This window comes from Notamacropus eugenii, chromosome 4, assembly GCF_028372415.1.
Source record: "Notamacropus eugenii isolate mMacEug1 chromosome 4, mMacEug1.pri_v2, whole genome shotgun sequence".
Classification (NCBI taxonomy): Eukaryota; Metazoa; Chordata; class Mammalia; order Diprotodontia; family Macropodidae; genus Notamacropus; species Notamacropus eugenii.
Window position 1 is genome coordinate 25,693,458 of NC_092875.1, and position 25,835 is coordinate 25,719,292.

Below are 25,835 nucleotides of genomic sequence, written 5' to 3' on the forward strand. Positions count from 1 at the left end.
TAGTTAAGGAACAGTTGATAAAGGGACACATTGAACCGTCAACTAGTCCATGGAATTCACCAGTATTTTGCATAAAGAAAAAATCTGGAAAATGGAGAATATTAACAGATCTCCAAAGGGTTAATCAGCAAATTCATTCCATGGGGGCCTTACAACCTGGTCTCCCCTCTCCCAATATGATACCTGAAAAGAATAAGTTATGGATCATTGATATTAAAGATTGCTTTTACTGTATCCCTCTACAATCTCAGAATTCCCTTAGATTTGCCTTCTCTGTACCCTCTATAAATTTACAAGCTCCAATGGAAAGACTTCAATGGAAAGTCCTACCCCAAGGTATGAAAAATAGTCCAACTACGTGTCAGTGGTACGTCCTTCAAATATTAAAGCCTATAAGAGAAAAATACACACAGGCTATCATTTTACATTATATGGAGGATATTTTGGCTTCTCATCCTGATGAGTATGTTTTAGAAACCATTTTGGATGATACTGTTACAGCTTTACAAAGACAAGGCCTACAAGTGGCCCCAGAAAAATTCAAAGAACTAATCCATATCAATACTTGGGATTCCAAATCACACCACATACTGTGGAATTAAAGCCACCAATCATTGATATTACTCAAATTAAAACTTTAAATGATTTCCAGAAATTGTTAGGAGACATACAATGGCTCCGATCTAGGCTTCAGATAACCACCCAACAGCTTTTGCTGTTATATGAATTGTTAAAGGGTTGCTTTGATTTACAGTCTCCTAGGAAATGGACTAAAGATGCTATTGATGCCATCAAGAGTGTCCCACAAGCCATTGTGACCCAGTCCACTGCCCGGTATAACCTTGAACAGGATATGCAAATTTCTGTCCTTCACACGCCATATATACCCACCACTGTAATTCATCAAAATCAGCAAATTCTTGAGTGGGTACATTTGTCAACACCTAAACGCAGAACCCTTAATATTTACTCTAATTTAGTGGCACAGGCAATATGGAAAGCTAAAGAAAGGGTTCTCACACTTCAGGGTAAAGAACCTTCCCTGGCATTTACTTCTTATTCAACCCAACAACTCCAAAAGTGCGTACAAACAGATGTGGATTGGCAGGTTTTAGTTAATATGAACTTTCCATATGGCTCACCAGTCATGTTTGCTGAAAGCTAGACTGAGTGGCCCTGGTCCTGGGGAAATACAATCAAGAAAGCACCAGTTCAGGGTTGTAATGTCTTTACAGATGCAACAAAGGCAGGAAGGGCTTCAATATATGCCCCTCAATTGAATATCATCAACGTTTATAATACCTCATTTACATCCACACAAAAAAATGAGTTATTTGCTGTCATTCAAGCTATGAGAATTGAGGAACCATTAATGTTATTACCGATAGCAAATATGTTTCAGCCCTAATAATGTATACTGAGGAAGCATTTATTCCTCCATGATATGATGATATTCTCAATTACTCATAGAGTTGCAAGACACCATCCAACAGTGCTGCTTATATTACCCATATTAGGACACACACTAATTTGCCTGGTCCTTTGACACAAGGCAATACCATTGCTGATTCTATTCTTACCTTTCCAGCTATACAGGCACAACATGCACATAACAAATTCCATATCTCTGCTCGGTCCCTACGGTATTTATACAATGTCTCCAAAGCTGAAGCTCCTAATATTAAGTCCTGCACCCAGTGCATTCCTTTTCAACCACAACCCCACAATACTGCCTTTCAGAATCCCGTAAGTATGGGTCCCAATGTCCTTTGGTAAATGGATGTCACTCATTATTCCTTTGGACATCAGAAATACATTCATGTTGCCATAGATACCTTTTCTGGATTCCTGATGGCTACAGCGTGATCAGGAGAATCCCACAAGGATGTTATAAGTCATTTATTGTCCTGCTTTGCCCACCATGGCGTTTCATCTCTCCTTAAGACTGATAATGGTCCTGCTTATACATCAAAGGCTTTTCTTGGTTTTAGTCCTAGTTCCTTTGATTTCTGGAATATCATATTCCACGCCCTTCAATCCCTTAATGTAGAAGCTGCTAGATCTTGTGTTATCCTGATTGTATTTCCACAATACTTGAATTGTTTCTTTCTAGCTGCTTGCAATATTTTCTCCTTGACCAGGGAACTCTGGAATTTGGACACAATGTTCCTAGGAGTTTCTCTTTTTGGATCTCTTTCAGGTGGTGATCAGTGGATTCTTTCAATATTTATTTTGCCCTCTGGTTCTAGAATCTCAGGGCAGTTTTCCTTGATAATTTCATGAAAGATGATGTTTAGTCTCTTTTTTTGATCATGGCTTTCAGGTAGTCCCATAACTTTTAAATTGTCTCTCCTGAATCTATTTTCCAGGTCAGTTGTTTTCCCAATGGGATATTTCACATTATCTTCCATTTTTTCATTCTTTTGGTTTTGTTTTGTGATTTCTTGGTTTCTCATAAAGTCATTAGCCTCCATCTGTTCCATTCTAATTTTGAAAGAGCTATTTTCTTCAGTGAGCTTTTGAACTTCCTTTTCCATTTGGCTAATTCTGCTTTTGAAAGCATTCTTCTCCTCATTGACTTTTTGAACCTCTTTTGCCAGTTGAGTTAGCCTATTTTTCAAGGTGTTATTTTCTTCAGCATTTTTTTTGGGTCTCCTTTAGCAAGGTGTTGACCTGCTTTTCATGCTTTTCTTGCATCTCTCTCATTTCTCTTCCCAGTTTTTCCTCCACCTCTCTAACTTGATTTTCAAAATCCTTTTTCAGCTCTTCCATGGCCTGAGCCCACTGAATTTTGGATGTTTGGGATACAGAAGCCTTGACTTCTATGTCTTTCCCTGATGGTAAGCATTGTTCTTCCTCATCAGAAAGGAAGGGAGGAGATATCTGTTCACCAAGAAAGTAACCTTCTATGGTCTTATTTTTTTCCCCTTTTCTGGGCATTTTCCCAGCCAGTGACTTGACTTCTGAGCTTTCTCTTCACACCCACCTGGCCTCCAGATCCACCCAGCCAGGGCTTGGGATCTGAGATTCAAATGCTGCTCCCCAGCCCCAGGGCTTTGGGTGGGGGCAGGGCTGCTATTCAGTGTGAGATTAAGTTCAGGTGCTCAGGTGGGGGCAGGGTTGCCTCACAGGGCTCAGTTCCCTCCAGGGGTTTATGTGGAGATCTTCAACAATGGATCCGAGCTCCTGCCTGCTTTGGGAGCCCCGGTCTGCTGCTGCCTCCGCTACTGCCTCCCGAGGGGGCCTGAGTTATGGGGGACACCCCACTCCCTTCTAAAGAGACCCTCTCACCAACCTTTGGCACCTGTGGGTGGAGGGACCCACGTGGCCACTGGAGATCCTGTCCCTGAAGACTGCTGGGATCTGCTCCTCTCAGGGCCATGCAGCCGAGACAGGGCTGGGCTCTGCTCTGGGTCCGGGGCATGACTGACCTTTTGTGTTGGTTTTTCAGGGCTCTCTGGAACAGAAATCTCCTCCACTCCATTGTTCTGTGGCTTCTGCTGCTCCAGAATTTGTTGGGAGTTCTTCTTTACAGATATTTTATGGCCTGTGGGTTCGGAGCCAAGATATGTGTATCTTTCTACTCTGCCATCTTGGCTCCTCCCCACATCAAAGGCTTTTCAAAAGTTCACACAAGAATTTTCCATCAAACATTCAACAAGCATCCCTTACAATCTCCAGGGGCAAGCAATTGTGGAACGGGCCAATAGGATGTTAAAAACTGTTCTTCAAAAACAAAAAGGCAGAGTAATGGGTCAATCTGTAATGTCTATATTACATCAAGCATTATATACTATTAATTTTTTGAAAATGGATGATAAGGGCCTGACTCCAGCTATGAAATTTCTAGTAAATACAAAGGATGAGGTCTCAAAAAGACCTTTGCATACAGGCATACATCCTCAAAAGCACATGAAGGTCACATGGAAAAATCATGAGGGACAGTGGAAAGGAGTGGTAGAGGTACTAATGAAAGGTCCAGGCTATGTTTGTGTTTTTTTCAGATGGGGAAGAAATCTGGGTCCCAGAGAGGAATGTTAGAATCAGTAACAGCGACAATGCAGCAGCTGAGGATTCACAGCAGAAGACACAGAGGCAAGAGGAGGAGATCCCAAGGGCAAAGGAGAGGAAGTTGATGTGATACAGTTTCGAATGAGTTTACAATGTGATTTTAGGTGGTCCACGATATGTGTTACTAAGAAAGAATATAATTCTACACAACGGGATTGGAAATAAATCAGAAATCATTTAAATGGATCCCTTAGCTCAAATATGACATTGACAATAGATGAGCTGTAGCCCTTGGCAAATGACATTGATGCAGCTGCTCAACAAGATCTTGAACCTGATAAGACAGCCACGCAAATTTATACTATTTGAAGTCATTAAGTATACCGACATGGGGAAAGTCTATTTTGCACATATTTTTTTTCTGCTTCACGAGTTTTATTTATTATTATGCTAACTTCACCCTTTTTACTAAGATTTTTTTAAAGCGATGAGTACAGCATTGACCAAGGTGCAACATGCTATGTGGAAAGCTCACTTCACCAAAAACAAAAAGGGGGAATTGTAAGGGGCTAGGAACTCCTTGCCACCATTACAGGACCACACCCAAGGTGCATGGAACTAGTGGCACTGGGACAGGACCATCCCGAGCAAGGAACCTCCCGGGTTTTTGGGGAAGGAGCTGACCACACACTGTCCACGAGGTAATTGCTGCAATGAGATCGGAAAGATATATTTGACCTTTATAATGAGTGGATTGCTGTGTAAGAGCATGAGGTATAGTGAATAAAGAAGTGTGCTTAGATGAGTATAAATATCCCTGCTTGCTAATGAATAAACGGAGTTGCCTTGCACCCTGCCTCCCGCCTCATTCATTGCATCTTGAGAATGGCATGGAGTCTTGCTGGTCAAGACCCTCTACCCAAGGAGGAACTTCACAGTAGCCCATTCAATTTCTGTACAACTCTGATTCTTAAGTAGTTTTTCCTGATGTAGAGGATCTAGATAGAAATATTTATATATAGATTTTAATATATATACATATATATGTGTACATATATGTGTATGTGTGTATATATGTATGTGTGTGTGTATATATATATGTATATATGTATATATGTATATATATATATATATATATATATATATATATATATATATATATATATATATATATATATATATATATATGTATAGCCTTTTTACAACTCCCATCCATGGCTCCTAGTTGAGCTGATTATAACATGTGACACCCTTTAAAACAGTCGACAATAGTTTTTTTGACCTTTTCTTTCCTTTCTTTTCCTTTCTAATCCAGAAGTCTCCAGTTTTCTCAGTTGATATTCTTATGGTGTGGTGTCTAGACCTCTCACTATCTTGGTTGCCCTCCTTTGGATGTATTATTGTTTCTAAATGTCCTTAAAATGCAGTGTCCAGAACTGAACACAATGCTTGTGGACAGACTATCCATTCCATTGTTTTCTAATATATACCTCTTATGCAGCCCAAGTTTGTATTAGCTTACTGGACCACCATGTCACACTAATAGACTAATTGAGCTTGCAGTTCACTAAAACCCCCCAGATCTTCTTCACACACATTATGTGCTACCTGCAACTAGTTTCAGCTTATCCTTGTGAGACTGATATTTAAAAACAAAAGCAGGTTTGACATTTATTCCCATTAATTTCATTTTTATTTGTTTCAGCCTGCTATTTCAATTGGTTATGATCATTTTTGATTCTTATTCATATTCAGTGCTTCAGCTGACTCTCTAAGCACTGGGTCAGCTACACATTTGAGAAGCACACCCCCTATTCCTTTATCCAAGTAAATGATAAAAAATATTGAACAGCAATGGTCCAAGGACAAATTTCTGGGCATTTTCACTGAAGACTTCCTTTCATGGTATCATCCTTATAATCCAACCCAACCCAAATGAAGTGAAACCAATCCAACCCAGTTCATTTCATTCCAACTGCATCCAATCCAATCCAATCCAATCTATTCTAACCCAACCCAACCCAATTCACTCCAAAACTGTCCAATCCAATCCAAGCTAACCCAACCCAATCCAATTTAATTGAATTCCCAGTCCAGCTAACTTCATCATCATCATCATCATCATCATCATCATCATCATCATCATCATCATCATCACACTTTATTAAACTAAAAGTTATTTTAGCTATATTTTAATATTCTATATAAAATAATATCCTATATATTCTATGTTGTCAAATAATAGCAATATAGTGACTTGACCAAGGATTATTTCTATCTGAACTCCATTGAAAAACATAAGATATGATAATAATGATAATAGCAATAATAGAAGAATAGTTTAAATTTTTTATAGCATTTAAGAGTGGAAAAACACTTTTCCTCATAATGACGCTGACAGTGGATAGTATGAGGTTCATCATCCCTATTTTTCAGAGGAGGAAACTGAGGTAAGAGGTAGAGTGATTCTCCATCTTGTCCACAAAGACAAGTAACACCATCTCCCTTCTAGGGTTGTTCCAAGGAGAATACTTTAAAAAGTTTAAAGTGCTGTATAAATGGGAATTGTTATTAGAGTAGAGGCAGAGGAGGGAAGGAGAGATGTTAATGGGGTGTTGTGGGTTGGGAGCTTGTCTTTCTTGGGGAATAACACTAAGAGCTGATATCTTGTTGGCCATCTAAAGTTTGCAAAGTGCCTTCATGCATTACCTCATTGGAGCCTCTTGACAACCTTGTGAGGTGGGGACTATAGTCATTATTATCCTCATTTTGTGTGAGGAAACTGACTGAGATTCATAAAGGGGAAGTGAATTGCCAAAGATCACATCGCTAGTAAATACTGGAGGTAGCATTTCATACGAGGTCTTTCTTTCTCCAAATATAATATGTCCTCTTTTCTATAGCAATGTCATGGCACATTGATGGTAAGGAGGGGAAGCCTTGTAGGAAGGGAGACTGGAAAATTGGATGGACGTCTGAGATACAGAATAAAAGATGGGGAGGAGGAAGAGACAGAGATAGAGAAAGACCGAGAAACAGAGACAGAAACAAAAAAGAGATACGAAGTGACAGAGGCAGAGATGTAAAGAGATAAAGATAGAGACGAAATATAGAAATAGATTTAAAAGTAGAGACAGAATTGGAGAGTCAAAACAGAGACACAGAGAGAATCAGAGACAGTGAAATAGAGATAGAGGCAGAGAGATAGAAACAGAGAGAAGACAGATAGAAACAAAGACATATATAAAAAGAAGCAGAGTTGTTGTGAGGATCAGATGAGATATTTGTTACGAAGTTATTTGTGACTCTTTGTGACCCCGTTTGGGGTTTTCTTGGCAAAGATACTAGAGTGGTTTGGAATTTCCTTCTCCAGCTCATTTTACAGATGAGGAAATTGAGGCAAACAGGGTGAAGTGACTTGCCCAGGGTCACACAACTAGCATGGGCCAGATTTGAACATATGAATATGATCCCCTAAGAATTGCAGGAACATAGCCAATGGTGGCTTGAGTGGATGATAGAGAAAAGAAAGAATCTCCAAGCCTTACACTTACCAGATAACTCTGAAGGGGTAAGGTGTGGCAGATTTGACTCTAAGGTAATATGGCCAGCATCTACCATGTTAAAATAGTATGAGATAGCTTATTAAAGCTTTGCTAAAATTCTAGGTAAACTAGAGTCAACAGCATTCTCCTCATAGTTTAGTATTGTGGTAAAAGAAAAAGAAATGAAGTTAGTCTGGCATGACATTCTTTTTTTTTTTTTTTTTTTTTTAAATTATTTTTTAATGTTTAACAATCACTGCCATACAATTGAGATTTTATCCCCCCCACACCTGCCCCCCACTACCCCCCTCCCTCCCCACGACTGCAGGCATGACTTATTCTTGATAAAGCCACGTTGACTTTGTAATCACCACCTCCCTCTCTGCAGGTGTGCCAAACATGTCTTGAAGGACTCATTCTAGAATTTCCCCAGGAACTGAAGTCAAACTCACTGACTTGCAAACTGTTCTTTTCCCTTTTATGGAAATGGGGACATTTGCCTTTCTCCAGTCTTGTGGCACCTCTCCCATTTTCCATGATCTTTCAGATATTACAAAAAATAATATCTGCAGAGTTTGTTCTTTTAAATATTTTAAACCTTCTTCAGGAAATATGGTTAAAGTGACATTTAGAACTCTGTATGAAGAATTCAAACCCTATGCACCTAATCAGAGATCAAGTTGAGCCCAGCTCTGTACAAATACCAAATGAATAGATTATCAATGAATATGGATTGACTCTCCTGGGTGCTTATAATGACTGTTGTTCAGTCCTGTCCAACTCTGAGGCTGGATTTGAACTCAGGAAGATGAGTCTACTATACCACCTAGCTGTCCCGTATTATAATATCTTAAGATAAAAGAAGAGAGAACGTATAAAAAAATTTCATGACCAACTCGTATTTACTGTGTTCTCTCTTTTTGTTCCTTTTACACTCCTCTAGCCTGGTAGTACACTCTTTAAATGTCCAAAAGAGAGGCAAATTCTTCAGAGGCAAAAGATCATACATTTATAGCTGGAAGGGAACCTACAGGTCATCTAATGCAAGCAATGAATTCAAAACACATTTATTAAGCACTTAAAATGTACTGGGCACTGAACTTGGTACTGATCATACAAAGACAACAACAGAGTGTATGCCTGCCCTTGCAGAGCTTATGTTTTACTAAAGGGAGATAAGTGAACGTGGTACACAGAATATTCAAAAGGTACTGACAACTGGAGGCAATCAGAAAAGGGGATGTTTAGTGTCTGGTACTGGAATTGGTTTTTTAGAGACAGAAGGGACTCTGTTAGGGATTCCAGGAAATATAGATGGGGAGGGAGTGTATTTCAGACCTGTGGGACGTAATTGGTGGGAAACAGAATTTTCTGTAAGAGGAACAATTAGCAGGGCATTTTGTCTAGGACAGAGAGTACATGAAAGGGAGCAGCAGCAGTAACGACAGACTGGAAAAGTAGGTGTGAACCATATTGTGGAAAGCTTAGCATTTTGTTTCATATCTTAGAGATCAGAAAATCAATGAAGATTGTTGAATAAGCGAGCGTTGCCATGGCTAGGTGGCAAAATGGTTAGAATGCTGTGTTTGGAGTCAGGAAGACCTGAGTTCAAATCCTGCCTCAGATATTTACTAACTGTGTGACCCTGGTCATGTCACTTAACCTTGCTGGGTCTCAGTTTCCTCATCTGTACACTGACAGAAATGGACTTGATTGCTTCTAAGGTCCCTTCAATCTCTAACTCTATGAGCCTACGTTGAGATGTCTGTTTTAGGAATCCAATAGCTGTGTGGAAGATGGTTTGGAGAAGGTAACACCTGTGCCTGGTGGTAGAGAGGGTAAAAGGTAAAAAGGACTCAGTAAGGCAGCAGCCCACAGATTTTCCAAAGATGGATGACTGTTTGCCAGGCACATTGTAGAGAGGATTTTTGTCCAGGCATGGGTTGTAGTACATGGCCCCTAAGGTCTTTTCCAATTCTGAGATTCTGAGAAATACCCTGGGGTTGTAATTGTACACCCCAGAGTTAGGAAGAGAACCCTGCCAGGTTGCTCTTTGGTTCTCATCTCTGACTATATGCTATGGTGTTCACTGCGTCCTCCCAGAAGTGGGAATGTCTTCTACTCACAGAGACCAAAAGTAGCTTCTTAGCCTTCTTTCTAAGCTGTAACATGCACAAAAGATTTCCGGTAGCACTGGCAAGGGTGGGGACTGGCTGACTTCCCAATCTGCCAGACAGTCCCGACAAGGGTTGTGATTAAACAGGGGGCTTCCCTGTAAATTCACAGAAGAGCCTGACAAATCTGGCTTTTTTCCCCCTCGCCTTTTTAAAGTGGCCAAGTCGACATTAGGAGAGGGTTCCGTTTGCCGCTGCTGCTGCAGCTGGGGACTTGGATAGACACTTCAGATTTGGGGTGAAAGTTGCGTTAGTGAGAGAGACAGAAACTTCCCTTTGCCCAAAGCTGAAATAAAATTAATAATATACTTTTAGGTGGGGAAAGGCAGACGATATGATGGAAAAAATGCACTGCACTTGGAATCAAAAGACAGGGTCCAATTCAGCACGATACTCCCAGGTGACTCTGGGCAAATTACTTAGTTTTTTTGAGTCTCGGTTTCTGTAACATAAGGAGGAACTCTACTTATCTAACACTGTCCTTAACAGGGTCTTTGTGCAGAAAGCTCTTTGTAGATCTCTATGGAAATGCTATGTATATATTTAAAAAGGTTTGGGGCAGCTCTCAGCAGGAAGAACCATGTGTCACCAGGCTGGGGTAAAGGTCGAGGAGCTCTACCTGCCAGGGATAGGGACTGGTCAGCAGGCGAGTGGGATTGGGGATCGTGGCTCTCCCAGGGCAGGACGTCGGGAGGCTGAGCGAGGCTGGAGGCTCTCTGGCCAAAAAGACTGCGGGGTTGTCCCGGGACAAGGCTGGGCAGAGCCTCACCCCGCTGCGCCCCCATCGCCTCGCGGCCAGCTGCTCTGGTCAATAAAGAGGCACCAACCCTCGGTAGTCCGTCCAACCTCACGTTGGCAGGGTTGCCGGCTGACCGGGGCGGGCATGGCATACAGGGACAGGAAGCTTGGTGGCGGCCAACACAGATCCACCCTCCCGGGGGGGCGCTGGCCCCTAGACGTGCGTTGCCAGACGGCGCGGACTCACCATGATGGAGAAGACGAAGGCCACTATGTTGATGGGGTACGCGGGGCAGAAGCAGGAGAAGATGGTGAGCAGCAGGTAGTTGGGGGGCATCGGGACCTCCTCCTCGGGGGCATCATCCTCGATGTGGGTCTCGGGATTGCCGTCCAAAGACCTCTTGGAGTCCGACATGGGGCGGTGCTGAGACGTGGGAGAGGCCGAGGAGGCGGGGGCAGGACAGGAGGACTGCAGAGGCTGCGGACTCTGGCCGGGGGCTCCAGAAGCAGCTCTGAAAAGCCAGCTCTGGGCTCAGGGGAGACGTGACCTCACCTCTCATCCCTCCTCCGCCCGCTGCTGCTGCTCCGCTACCGCCGCTCCTGCTGCTGCTGCTCCTGCCTTCAGTCTCTGGGGCTGCTGCTGGGGCTCCTTAGCGAACCAGAGCCAAAGGCGCCGCCGCTGGGGGTGGAGGTGGGGGCGGGGCGGGGGCAGGAGTAGGGAGAGGGGAGGGAGAAACGGATTCTCTGACCCTGCGAGATTGGGAAACAGAGAACATAGCAAGTGGGATACAGAGACAGGAAGGGTAAAAGAAGGAGAAACTCTGAGACAGAGATGGAAACAGGGAGGGAAGAAGGGAGGAGAGAAAGATCCAGAGAAAGAAACAGATATAGAGACAGAAGGGAGATACTAACATTGAGAAAGACGGGGAGAGAGAGCGAGAGAGGCATAAAGAGAAAGAGGAGACAGAGACAGAAACAGACATACAGGGAGAAATAGAAACTCTGAGACAGAGTTTGGGAGGGAGGGAGAGAAGAGAGGGAGAAAAGGAGAGGGGGAAAAGAGAAAGATTAGGAAAGAGATGGAAGAGAGAGAGATATAGAGATAGACACAGAGACAAAGAGACAGACTGAGGAAGAGAGAGAAAAACTCACCGGGACAGGGAGAGACAGAGACAGAGAGGGAGAAAGAAGGGAGAGGAGGAGGAGGAGGAGGAGGAGGAGGAGGAGGAGGAGGAGGAGGAGGAGGAGGAGGAGGAGGAGGAGGAGAGAGACAGAGAGACAGAGAGAGACAGAGAGAGAGAGACAGACAGACACTATGACAGATATTGAGACATAGAGGAGTTAAAGACAGATAACACACAAAGAAAAGCATGCAGAAAGAAAGGGAGAGAACAGATACATTGGGACAGACAGACAATACTGAAGTCAGAGCAAGAGATAGAGATAAAGAGAAATAGATGCAGAGACAGAGAAACATGTCTTGACAGAATCTTGTCACCTCAGAGCTGAAGGGGATTTTTGATGCCATCTGGTCCCCCTTTCTTTGTGCAGGAGGAAACTAAGGGTGAGGTTGGTGACTAAGTGACTTACCTAAAGCCACAGATAATATGTAGTACAGAAGAAATTTGAAACCAGTAATGAGATTACTGGTTCATTGAAATATTGAAGTAGGAAAGGGTAAAGTGTGAGAAATTGGACAGTCAGTTCCCTGGAAAGGATTTGTTATCTTGGTGCTTGACCCTCTACATTCTTTGTGTAGGTAACATGATCCCATCATCACAGCTAATGTAGTACCAAGACCCAGGGCTTTGCACATATTAGGCACTTAAGTCATGTTTGTCAAATTCCTCAGGTCACAGAAAAATGGTGAGAAAGACTTAGCAGATACTACCTGGGCTCTCTTCATGTTCAGGTTGATTGGCTCAGCTGACTCCAGTCTATATTCAAGTACCATACTAGCTGCTAAGCAATATGTCCTGACCAGGAAACCCTCTGATTCTAACCCTAAAATGCACTCCTAACTCAAACCTATCTGTGACATTATCAATCAACACATATTTGTTAAATTCTTACTATATGCTAAGAACTAGGGATGCAAAGAAAGACACAAAAATAAAAATTAAAATTAAAAAGTCCCTCCCCTCCAGGAGCTAGTATTTTAATGAGAGAAGCAATATACAAACAACTGTACACCTACAAGATATATGCATAAATTTCAGAGGAAAGACCCTGATGTGGGAGATGGGAGGGCAGGGAGGACTGAGAAAGGCTTCCTGCAGAAGGTGGAATTTGAGCTACATTTGAGTCTGGAAGTAGGTGGTAAGGAGGGAGAGAATTCCAGACATAGGAGGCAGATAGTACAAATTGTGGGCCTGGGAGATAGAGTGCCATGTGTGAAGAAGTCACCAGTGTCATTGAATTATAGAGCTTGTAGAGAAGAGTAAGGTGTGAAATTAGAAAGGCAGAAAAGAGCAATGTTATTAAGTACTTTAAATGTCAGAGGGTCTTATATTTGATCCTGAGGCAATGAGTCCCCGGAGTTTATTGAGCAGAGTCTGTTAGAGATGACTGGTTAGATCCATGCTTTAAGAGCAGAGGATGGAATGGAGTGGGTGGGGGTAGCTTGAGGCAGAAAGACCAACCTGTAGGTCATTGCAATAGTCTAGGTATAAGGTGATTAGAACCTGCACCAGGGTGAAGGTCAGCTGAGTGGAGAGAAGGGGATGTATATGGAAGATACTGTGAAGGTAGAAACTAAATACTAGATTGAATATGTGGGGTGATTATGAATGAAAATTTAAGGATGAAACCTTGGTTGTGAGCCTGGATCACTTAAAGAATGATGGTTTCCTTGACAATAATAGAAACATTGGGAAGAGGAGGGTTTTTATGAGTTCTTTTTTGGACATATTGAGTTTGAGATGTCTATGGGACATCCAGTTGGAGATTCCCAAAAGGCAGTTGAAAATGTGAGGCTGGAGCTTAGGAGGAAAATTCAGTTTGTATATTTAGATTTGGGATTATCTACATAGAGCTGATAACTGAACTCATGATTGATGATGAGGCCATCAAGCTAGATAGTATATAGAAAGAAGAGAGTCCAGGACAGGCCCTGCAGAATAACTGTGGTTGGTGGGTGTAACCTGTGTGAAGTTCCAGCTAAGGAGACTAAAAAGAAGCAGTCAGAGAGGTAGGAGGAGAAGCAAGCCAGAGCAGTGTCATGAAAGCCTAAAGATGGTGGAGTTTCCAGGAGAGAGTGATCAACAGAATCAAAGGTAGCAGAGGGATCAGAATGACTGAGAAAAGACCTTAAGATATGTCTATTAAGAGATCATTGGTATCTTTGGAGAGAGTAGTTTCAGTTGAATGATAAGGTCAGAAACCAGACTGCAGAGAGTTTAGAGGAGGACAAGTTGAGAGAACAAATGGAGGGATTGAATGTAGATGGTTTTATCAAAGAGTTTAGCTAAGAAGATGAAGAGAGTTATATAATGATAGCTTTGGGGAATGGATGGATCAAGTGATGATTTTTTTAAAGGGTGTAGCAACAAGGGGGATCAATAGGTAGTAAAGATTAGTGAAAGAGTCGGGATGATAGAGCAAGTGATCCATTGGAGAAGACAAGATCAGTAAATCAATAAACACATTAAATGCCTACTGTGTGCTAGGCCTTATGCTAAGCATTGGATGGAATATTATTTTTCATGTCAAGAGGTTTGCCTTGGAGAAAGACTACCTCTTCATGTGAGTCAGGGGTGAAGAAGGAGATGGTGGCATTGTTTGGACGATTTGAAATAAGGAAGAGATGAGAAGATGGAGTTTGAGGTGAGATCCTCAGCTGAGAGGGTGAAGGAGGAAAACCATGTAAGATCTGAGGAGAGATGACAAGGTTGAGAAAAGATTCTGTGGTGAGTGGGCTATCCAATTAATCAGAGACATGTGAAAGGATTGCCTTACAGCAGTGAGGGCCCAGCTGAGATCATGTAACATCAATATGTAGTAGACTCAGCATGAAACCATGACTTTCTTCAGCCTTATTCAGCAACATGTAAATAGAAGCAAAGGAGGTGCATGGTCGGAATAATGCAAAGTTGAGGTTTGGCACTATTTGCAATTGGACAAAAGGGCAAAGCATCCCACTGTAGAGTGGAAACGATTCATCAAGAGATTTAATTAGCAAAGGGAGGACAGTAACCAGTGCAAGGGTAATAGTCAGTGTAAACAGTGTAGAGGGATTGGAAGTCATAGGGAGGTATAGGAAGAAGGTTAGAAATTATAAGGCAAAGGGAAAGATGATTATGATTAGATTAAATAAATTTCACAGTCTGTGAATATGGAAATGGAACACATGCAGGCCATGTGGTACAGTGGGTTCAAATCTTGCTTCTGATGTTGATTCTTGCTTGCTTCTGCAGGTGTGTGACCTTGGGTATGTCCCTTAATCTACTTGGGTCTCTTCATTTATACAATGGAGGGTTTAGACTCTGAGACTTCTGAGGTTCGGATCAATAGTAGCATGAACTGAGGTCTCTTCCAGCTCTATATTATAGATCTATGATCCTATAAAGACACCTAATCCCTCTGGGCCTCAGTTTCCTTATTTATAAAATGAGTAGATTGGATTAGATTGCCTCTGAGGTCTCTTCTAGTTCTAGGTCTGTGCTTGTTAGCATTTAAAAGCATTTGAAAGTTAGATTGACACTTTATCCCTCACCTCCCTGACTCTTTAGAAAGAAATCAACTCCAAAACATGCCTTCTTTACTTCTGATTTCTCAGTAGAGTCACCTTCAGATAGCCAGGATACAAACCATTCACACTTAGTTGTTCTTGAGGATTTAGAGTGCTCTCCATGCCAAGACTCTAGCAGATAGGAGTGCAAGGAATCTTCTCTCCATGTTTAAAATGAAGAAACTCTGGTTTAGAGAGAAAAAATAGCTTTTCCCAGGTCACACAAGTGTCAGGGCTGGAATTTGAATTTAACTCTTTCCTTATTCCAAGTCCAGAACTCTTTCTATCATACTATTACAGCCTCAAACAGTAGTTTGGTATTCTGACCCATTTCTTACTAATCATAGCTAATATTGATCTTCTAGGATGTGAAGGTTTGTGAGTTATTTTACACACATGATCTCATTCAATGCTCAAGGTAGCCCTTTGAGGGGAGCACTTTGATATTTTGATGGATTGGTGAGCTCATTGATGTGGTCACTTCCTCTAATGGTCTAGAACCTAAGCTCTCTACTTTTTGTCATTCTGGGAATCTTCCACTTTTGAATATGTCTCTCCCTTCTCCTATGCAGTGAGAGGCATGGCTTTTGATTGATTAATCAATCAATATGTATTCACTAAGTACCTACTACCTCCAAGACCTGTGCTAGATCCTCTGATGTACAAAGAAAAAACCATGAAACAATTCCTGCCATCAAAGAGTTTGCATACTATTAGAGACAACAGCATCCCCACATCTCTCTTGATTCCATGTCTAATTCTTCTTCCATCATACATCATGACCCATCTCTGTCCCCATCCATGTGTCCTAGGTGTTTACAATTATATATTGAGTTCCCTTAAAGAGATCTTTGTCTGCTGAGGCACAAATAAAGCAGGATGTCAATCAATCAAGCAATAAGTATTCATTAAGAGTCTACCAAGTACCAGGTACTAAGCTAGGTATTGAGCAAATAAAGACAAAAAAAGAAACAGTACAATTGCAAAGTGCTTATATTCTATCAGAAAAGACAACATGTAATCATGTAAGTGTCTACAACTTCCTTATGTAAATCTGAGATGATTGGGTTTGGGTGAGGCACTAGTAGTGCTCTGGGAAAGTGATCTGGGAAAACTTCCTGTATGAAATGACATGTGAGCTTAGCTTTCATGGAAACAAGAGATTCTTAGAAGTTGAGAAGGAAAAGCATTCCAGGTATGGAAGGCATGGAGATGGAGATAGAGTGACTTTTGTGAAGAACTAGAAGAAGACCACCCATAAAGCATCTGTACAATAAGGCTGGAAAGGTAGGATGGAGAAGCCAGGCTGCAAAGGGCTTTCAATGCCAAACAGGAGCTTTGTGTCTAACCTTAGACTAGAGGCTCTCAGTCTTTCATGTGTTGGCCACCTCTTTGGCAGTCTGGTGATGCCATGGACTCCTTCTCAGAATCATGTTGGTTGCCTACATTAGTAATCTAAGGAAATGGTAAATTTCAGTTGAGAGGAGTGAAAATAAAGATGTAATTTCCCCCCCTACAAATTCACATATCCTCTGAAATCCATTCACTGAACTCTTGGGGGTCAGGGGTGTGAGAAACACGGTTGTGGGGATCATAGGACTTCCCAGGCAGGGTCAGGGAGTTAACCTGGACTAGCTTCCCCTGTCCACTACTTCCCTGGTAGCATGCCCTTAGGAAGATCCACATGATATGCCCCTTAACACAGCTGTGGAGATCACAGGGCTTTGCAGGCAAGGTCAGGGAGTCAGCCTGGGATGAGCTGTCGCTGCCCATTGCTTCCCTTCCCAGAGTGCCCTCTGAAGACCCATGTGACAGACCCATTCTCACTGAAAGAATTCAGAGACAGAGTGTGCAAAGGAAGACTTTTATTTTTACGCTTCTCTGGCAGAAGCAAGTATGGTGCTCACTGGGAACACTCACACTGATGCAGAAGCAGGAGTGAGGTTACACAATTCTGTCCTTGGTAGAGTTAGGGTTAGTTCAAATTTCTCACTTTATTTCCCTACATTCCCTCCTTATGCAGATGACATAGGGTGGTAGTGAGGCTAGGGTCCAAGCTGTTTGTCCCATCCCCACCCTTCTAGTTTCCCCTTGAGACCAAGATGTGCTTGACCATCATCCTTGCAGAACAGGTTATGCATGCTTTTCTTATCACAAGCTCCCATCAGCCTAGGAGTTTTACTATTTTTCCAGAACATTTGTGGAAGCAAAACATCCCTTCAAACAAGGGTGAGGTCCATGGACCCCTAGCTAAAAATCTCTCCTAACCCTTTGTCAGGTATGTTCTAGTGAGGATTTTTTTCCTCAGGTGAGTTGGGCTTTAGATGATCACTGAGGTCCTTTCCCACCCTCAAATGGTGTGTTTCTTTGATTCTGGTTTGGTAGTAGGGAGCCATAATAGTTCATTGTGTAGGGGAGTGAAGCCATTGAGGGATTCTGACTATACCCCATTCCAAGCTGAATCTCTGCTCCAAGACCAGAGAAAGAAGACTTCAAGTTACACCAGTTGGTCAGGAGATTGTCTTATTCACAGCAGAGGGATCTGGACAAGGGGGAGGATACTCATCACTGGAATGGGCCAGACTCACATCCTGCTTCCATATTCTAATAGTGTGGGTGGATTAATAGCTTCTGGCCTGGCCTAAAAGGCTGCAGTAAAACTCTCATCACTTGAAATATTTGCAATTAAATAGAAAAGAAACCGTCCACCCCCAGAAAGCCTAATGTATATTGCTGTGCTCCTGGAGGGATGCATTAGATTTGTTAGCTGGGCTTTTCCGATCCAATTTACAGGCCTCTGCTGATATTCTCTGGAGAGGTCAGTTCATCACTCTGGGTTGAGCTCTACTGCTTGCTTGAGTTGAGCAAATTAGGAAAACAAGTCAAATCAACATACTTTTAAGTTTGTTGTTTGAGGCACTGCTAAAAGCTAGGTTTGCTATGAAAGGCAAAAACCAGTCTTTATTCTCAGGGACCTCACAATTTAATGGGGGAGGGCAGATAACAAGCAAATGACTGTGTGTAGACAAGGGGGTGTATATTATATGAAATAATCTCAGAGGGAAGGCAATAGCCATTAAGGGGGAACAAAACAGAGCAGAAGAAAGATGGGGAAGCCAGAAGATGGAGATGAGAAGAGATAGTTCCAGGCATGGGAGATCCCTAGTGAAATTTCACAGAGTTGGGAGATGGAGTGTCTTGTCTAAGGGACAGTAAAGAGGCTGGTGTCATTGGATCAGAGAAGGGAGGGAGGCGGACAGAGAGAAAAGGGGGAAAGAGATAGAAAGACAGATAGAGATAGAGACAGAGACAGACAGATAGAGGTAGACAGAGACAGAAAAGAGAGAGACACAGAGACACAGAGAGAAACAGAGTGACAGAGACAGAGAAAGAGAGAGAGAGAGAAAGAGAGAGAGAGAGAAAGAGAGAGAGAGAGAGAGAAAGAGAAAGAGAGAGAGAATGGTGGGGGTGGATAAGGTGTAAGAATATTGGAAAAGTAGAAAGGAGCCAGATTACAAAGACTTTAAAACTTTAAAAACCTTCCCTCTTCTAGACAAGGCAGTCAAGAAGGGAAAAAGAAGGGAAGGAAATAAACGTGTATACTGCCTACTATGTGCTAGGCACTGTTCTAAACCCCTTTAAAAATATGATCTCACAATATTTTCAAATATTTGATCCTATCATAACCCTGTGAAGTAGGTAGTATTATTATCTCCATTTTACAGGTAAAGAAACTGAGGAGGCAGAGGTTAATGACTTAACCAGAGCCACACAGTAAGTTGTCCCACAGCTAGTAAGTGTCTCAGGATGGATTTGAACTCAGTCATTCTGACTCCAGGGCTGACACTGTATCCACAGCATCACCAGCTAGCACTGCATTGATTAAGCAATAGCTATGTATTAGACACTGTGCTAAGCACTGGGGATACAAAGAAAGACAAAAACACAGTCTGTGCCTTCAAGGTACTCACAATCTAATTGGAAAGACAATATGCAAACAATTCTGTCCATACATGACACAGTGAGAGCAAATGGGAGGTAATCATAAACTTAGGGGAATGTGCCTTCCCGCTGTTCCAGCAGCAGCAAAGAAAATGGAACTGCCCCTGTGGCTTTTGGTACCATATGCCCCTAAGGTCTTTCCAGTGTAGAAGAGCTCACGATCTTGGAGGTGGTGAGGTGGCACAGTATATAAAGTAGCAGATATAGATAGTAGATAGACAGTAGATAGATATAGTTCTAGAGTCAGGCAAACGAGTTCAAATTCAGCCTTAGACACTAACTAGCTGTGGGACCCTACGCAAGTCATTTAACCCTGTTTAAATTAACATCCTCAGTTTCCTCATCTGTAAAATGAGCTGGAGAAGGAAATGGCAAACCACTTTAGTATCTGCCAAGCAAATCCCAAGTGGGGTCACTACATAAATGAAACAACTGATCAATAACAGATGGTACAATGGATAGAGTTCTGGACCTGGACTCAACAAGACTGGAGTTTAAATTTACCCTTAGCTATGTGACCCTGTGACTCAACCTCTGTCTGCCTCAGTTTCTTTATCAATAAATGGGACCAATATGGATTGGCAGCTACCTCCAGAGGTTGTTGTGGAATAAAATGAGATAGTATCTGTGAAGTGCTTTGTAAACCTTTAAAACACTATATAAAGGTTGTGCTTAGGAGTCAACCTAGTCTGAAACAGTTGACTTTTTAGGGTTGGAGATCAGAGCTGAAAGTGACCTTAGAGATCTTTTAGTTCAATCTCCCTCATTTCACAGGGAGAAAGCTGAACCCCAGAGATGTGATTTGTCCAAGGTTACAGAAGTGATAAGTGGCAGGGAAAAGATTTGAACTCCGATGCTCTTTTCCTTATATAACTGCTAGTCTCTGAGAGGATTATGGAGACTCAAGCTCTTAGCTCAGGTTTGGGGAGTATTTTCCCAAAAAATCGAATTGAAAGGCAGTGTGGTATTGTAGAGAGAGTGTCAGAAGACCTGGCTTCAAGCCCTAGCTTGGCTTTGCCCTCTGTGGAAGATTTTACCTCCGACTTCACTGAAAAAAATTTCCCATTATTCACTTAAGTTTTCTGTGCCTCTCAGTTTTCTCATCTGTAAAATGGCAGTCCTTGCTCTATCTGCTTGACTTCTTTCAGGATGCTCAGCTGGATCCAGTGAGATTGTAGAAGTTGGAAGGGATCTCAGGCACTATCTAATTCAACCTCCTCATTTTACAGATAAGGAAACGGAGGCCCAGGAAGGATGCAGTCAAATTTTGTGAAGGGCCAGAGAAATGTCAGCTGATGTGAAATATGTTCCAGACTTATTAATAGCATGTTGGTTGAAGAGCCAGGGGAGAATGTATGTAAGTAAGGTGGCCCGAAGTGAAGTCATTTCCAAATGCAATTTCTCCCAAACTGAATGGACTCCCCAAATCTGTGACTCTACATGAGGGTAATATTGAGTCCATAAGCAAATATACAAAAGATGTGTGTTTTCTGGGATGAATAGGGAATTCCTTCTAGAAATGCAGGATGAAATCTTGAGCCTACTGATTGTCCTTGGAAGTTGTTTGAAGGTCTCAGAGTTTGAATGACACAACTCATGTTAGAGCAAGATTTAATCCCAGTTCTTTCTAACTCATCATGAGTTAGAGCTATGAACTTGGAGTCAAAGTATCTGAGTGCAAATCTGGGTTCTCTCTTGGCTTTATTTCCTCATGTATAAAAGGAGGACTTGGAAGAACTGATCCCTGAGGTTCTTTCAAGCTCTGGAACCATGACTGTAAGCCATTAGATGTTGCTTACATTCTTGGACAAGCATAAGGTATGATCATTGATAGTTTTTATTATTAATAAAAAGGACACTGGAAATTGGAGAACAGTCAGGCCACTTGTACAGAATCATACAATTTAGGGCTAAAAATGACCTTAGAAACCATCTAATCCAGTATCTTCATTTTACAAATAAGGAAACTGAGACCCAGGGAGGTTGAGGGATTTATACTAGGTAACAAGTAGACACAAAATGCAGCATTTGCCCTCTGACATCTCACCTTTTTATGCTTTTTTGTTTCTGTTCTAATGCTTTTCACTAGCACTTCTTTGAAATCCATAACTGAGCAAAATTTACCTTTGTTGCAAATCTGTGCTTTAAAATTTTACCTGTGCAATCATGTTCTGGGATTTCGAAATACAAGTAAGAACATCTTGGTGGGGAGGGGGAAGAGAGAAGTAGGTGGGGATTGGGGGAGAGATTTTGCTGATCTTGACAAATGTTAGTGAAAGTATTCCAGACCTTTAAGAAATGGTAAGAAGAAGGGCAGCTCATTTGCTGCCAATTTCACCATTAGTTTCTGGCATCAGCTCTTTGCAGTCATAAAGGAACTACTCTGGTCTCAGGGGGTTGCTACAGGAGAGTAGCTTTTTGGCTAATATTATTAGAAAATGCTTTACCTTTCCAGGGTCCAGCAACTTTGATCTGCTCACAAGATAAGAAGCTGGGAGTGGAGAGGGAGGGCCAGAGTTGGTGCTGACGGTTCTTTAGAAATTTCTTCAAACAGCTTCAGACCAGGGGGATAATAAAAATGTATTTCTCCCCACCTCCAGTCTTCTTGGTTATGGAACACTGTGTGTGATGTCAGAGCTTTTTTTGATGTGTTGGTTTAATTAACTATCATTTCCCTGCTCTTCTTTGAAATTATTATTAGGGACAGCTCTCTGTTGGGGGGAGAAGGAAATGAAATGATGTAAAAATGAAAGATTGTAATAAAATTTTATTTAAAAAATTCACTCAACTGCAAAAAAACCCCAACAAACAAATAAACAAACAAACCCCAACCTGTTCTTTCTGCATTATTCTTCTCTACTCTTTTCCACTCTGCCTCCTCCCTCCCCAAGAAACCCCAGAAGAAGAAATAATTGCAGGGGAGGGAGGGATTGTAGGTTTGGGATTTCAAAGAGACCCTAGAGGCCACCTGGTCTAACCCTCTCATTTTCCAAATGATAAAACCCATGAGAAATGAAGTGACTGGTCCAGTTTCACACAGATGTAGTAGCTGAGACAGGATTTGAACTAGAATTCAAGAATTAGCAATTCTCTATCTCTAAATCTGACACTTTTTCTGTAGCATCATGACTTGACCCCTCTCTATGCCCCCCACATGTGGGCTACTTAGAAAACTACCTGAGATCAAGGAACTCTGCAGGTAAGGTCCCACTCAAAAGCCCTTACTGGTGTGTTTACTTTTTCCAGGTGCCTTAAAGACATAGTAAACAAAAAATATTTAATGTTAATCAATCCATACACACTTTCCTTCCTTCCTTCCTTCTTCCTTCCTTCCTTCCTTCCTTCCTTCCTTCCTTCCTTCCTTCCTTCCTTCCTTCCTTCCTTCCTTCCTTCCTTCCTTCTTTCCTTCCTTCCTTCCTTCCTTCCTTCCTTCCTTCCTTCCTTCCTTCCTTCCTTCCTTCCTTCCTTTCATCCATACACATTTTCTAAGCAACTTCTATGGGCCAGGAATCCAGGAGCCTAAAGTTAAGATGACTAGGAGACCAGGTTTGGTTGGGATAGGGCTCATGGAATGGAACTGCTGGAAGGGACCTTATCCAATTCTCTCATTTTTACAAAGGAGGAAATTAGAGCTTTAACTAGGATTTTTTTCAGTTGGGACAAAAACAGTTGTGGGGGCAGTGACTAGAGACACCTTTCACACGCAATAGATAGATCTTAAGTCCTGACACCTTGATCTCACTGACTTTTAATAATTCTGTTTACTTTATCTAAGTGATCATCATGTCCTTTCTCTGAGCCTCAGTTTCCTATTCTATAAAATGAGGATCGCGACATTTTTGTTATCTAACTTATAAGTCTGTTTGGAAGGTATTTTCCAAACCTGAAAATGTTAGGCATATATGATATTTTCTTACTTTTATTATGAATATCTCCATTAATGTTCTTTCCCCATTGTTGTGAGATCACAGGATCATAGATTCAGTCAGTCAATCACCAAGCATTTATTAAGTACTTTCTATGATCCAGGCACTGTGTTAAGTGCTGGGGATACAAAGAAGGGCAAAATCGCTCTCTGCCTTCAAGGAGTGTCTGCTCTAAAGAGGAGGGGGGAGTGTAATATGCAATCCTCTGGGCATTACATTCATACATATATATAATATGTGTATAATATATAATATGTATATGTATATATACATATACACACTTAAGATAAGATAGAAAGATATCTCAGAGGGAGATTAACAAAAGAGTCCTATAGAAGGGTGAAGAAAGTTAGGGAAGCTTGGAAGCAGAGGAGAGAGCGTTAGAGCTGGGAGGGATTTCAATGTCCAATAATTTCATTATACAGTTGGGGAAACTGAGGTCCAGAGAGTGAAAAGATTATAGGAAATATAATTCAGTTGATTAATTATTAATCAATCAATAATCAATCAATTAATTATAAATTCAGTTGAAAGGCATTTTTGTGCAAATCTGAAAAAACTACCTACTGAGGTGCAGGGGGTCCATGATGCTGCTCGCCCTGGTCAAGTCACATATCCTTCAAGTATAGAAGCATTAATAATAATTCTATTGTATGGAAACACAAATAATAATTACATGGATAGGAATAAGGGATTTGTTGTTGAGTTGTTTTAGTCATGTAACCCATTTTGGGGGTTTTCTTGGCAAAGATATTGGAGTGGTTTGTCATTTCCTTCTCCAGCTCATTTTACAGATGAAGAAACTGAGGCAAACAGGGTGAAATGACTTGCCCAGGGTAACACAGCTAGGAAGTGTCTGAGGCGAAATTTGAACTCATGAAGGTGACTCCTGATTCCAAGCTTGGTGCTCTATCCATTTCGCCATCTAACTGCTGCAACAGGCATAGTGCCATAATAATTAAAATTGCTTTAACCTACATGAGATATTTCTTGATTCCTCGGCTGCTAGTAGTTTTCCTATCAAAATTTACCTTGTGTATATCCTGTATAAACTTATGTGTCCTTGTTTTCTACACTAATGGACTGTTAAGATCCCCGAAGAAAAGGATTGTTTGATTTTTATCTGTATCTCCAATGCCTAGCACAATGTCCGGTAAACAATGGGTGCTCAATAAATGCTGCATGATTGATTCATCGTAGGGTCCTAGATTTAGAACTGGAAAGGACTTTGGAGGATATTGAGTCCAATCTCTTTATTTACAGATGAGGGAACTGAGTCACAGAGAGATCGACCAATTTGCTCAGAATCCAGGTTCAAACCCCAGTTCTGGGGTGGGCTATGCCACTTTGGGCAAGTTAGTTAATTGCTCTGGGCATCAGTTTTCTCATGCAGAAAGAGGGGAGGTTTGCATTAGATGGCCCTTAAAACTCTTTCAGTTCTAGAACTATGATTATGTTTGTATTTGATTCAGCTCTCATTTATTAAGCACCTATTGTACAGTGGGCACATGGTGCCACACACCGGGAGTACAAAAACAAAAATGGAAACAGCTGCTGCCTTCAAGGAAATTGCATTCTATTGGGGGGACATAAACAGAGGTAAGTTAATAAAAAATATATGAAAAGTAGAGACAAAGAAATTTGGATAGGGTGGGGTATGTACTAATAACTAGGGTAGGGGTGGGGAGGAGCAGGAGAGACTACAAATTCAAATACCAAGAAAAGAAGAGACCAGAACAGAGGAGAATGTTAGAGCCTGAAGACTCCTACTTAGAAATATAATCTAAGGGTCCCGGTCTATCCAGAAAGATGAGGACACAACCAAGGTCTCACAGTAAGCTGGTCGAAGGGCAGACACTAGAACCCAGGACTCCAGGCTTCTGTATGGAGGCTCTAATTCCATTGCCTTACAAAGTTATGTTTCTTTGGCTCAGGAACTCTCTGCATTCTCTGTCGAGGGGCAGCTTCAATTAGAGCAGAATCAGCCAAGTGTTTGTGGAGTGTGGTTTGGGGAACTGAAGGAGAGAGGTTTGGAATTTGTCCTCCCCACCCTTGTTTGATCAAACCATCCTAGCTGGGTGGGCTCAGCCTGTAATGCAATTTTCCTTATGGCATTTAGTAAATGAGAAATCCCACAGCACGGAAATGAAAACCAGCTCTTGAGAAATCACAATTTCATTTAGCACTTTGTGGCTACGTCTCTGATGTACTTGCCATATTCTAATAAGTAATACAGATCGGCAGTGTTTGTAGCATTTAATCCCTCCTACTAGACTGTATGCATCCTGAGACCAAGGATTCTGTCTTGTTTCTCTCTATATCTCTGATAATTGGGTGGCACCACATTACACAGAGCTTTGGACCGGGAGTCAGGAAGACCTGAGTTCAAATCCAGCCTCAGATACTTACTTGCTGTGTGATCCTGGGTCAGTAACCTGACTTCTATTTGCCTTAGTTTCTCCATCTGTAAAATGAGACAAATAACAATATTTACCGCCCAGGACTGTTGTGAGGATCAGCTGTGATAATTACAAAGTACTTAACACAAGTGCCTGGCACATAGTAAACACTATATAAATGTTAGCTATTATTATTAAATAAGCATTACAGATTGCAAGTGCTTATAGGAAATAGAGGAAAACCTCCATTCAAATCCAGCTTCAAATACTTACTAGCAAGTTACTTAAACTCTCTTTTCTCAACTGTAGGA

General features: G+C 41.6%; 1 protein-coding gene across 1 annotated transcript in view; it reads right to left on the reverse strand.

The window, feature by feature from the left end:
- Window positions 1-11,392, reverse strand: part of TMEM233 (transmembrane protein 233) — a 68,291-nt gene extending 56,899 nt beyond the window's left edge. The window contains exon 1 of the mRNA XM_072600298.1: window positions 10,716-11,392. Coding sequence (XP_072456399.1) covers window positions 10,716-10,883 — 168 coding nt within the window. The 5' untranslated portion in view covers window positions 10,884-11,392. The remainder of the gene's footprint in view (window positions 1-10,715) is intronic.
- Between the last annotated feature and the right edge of the window lie 14,443 nt (window positions 11,393-25,835).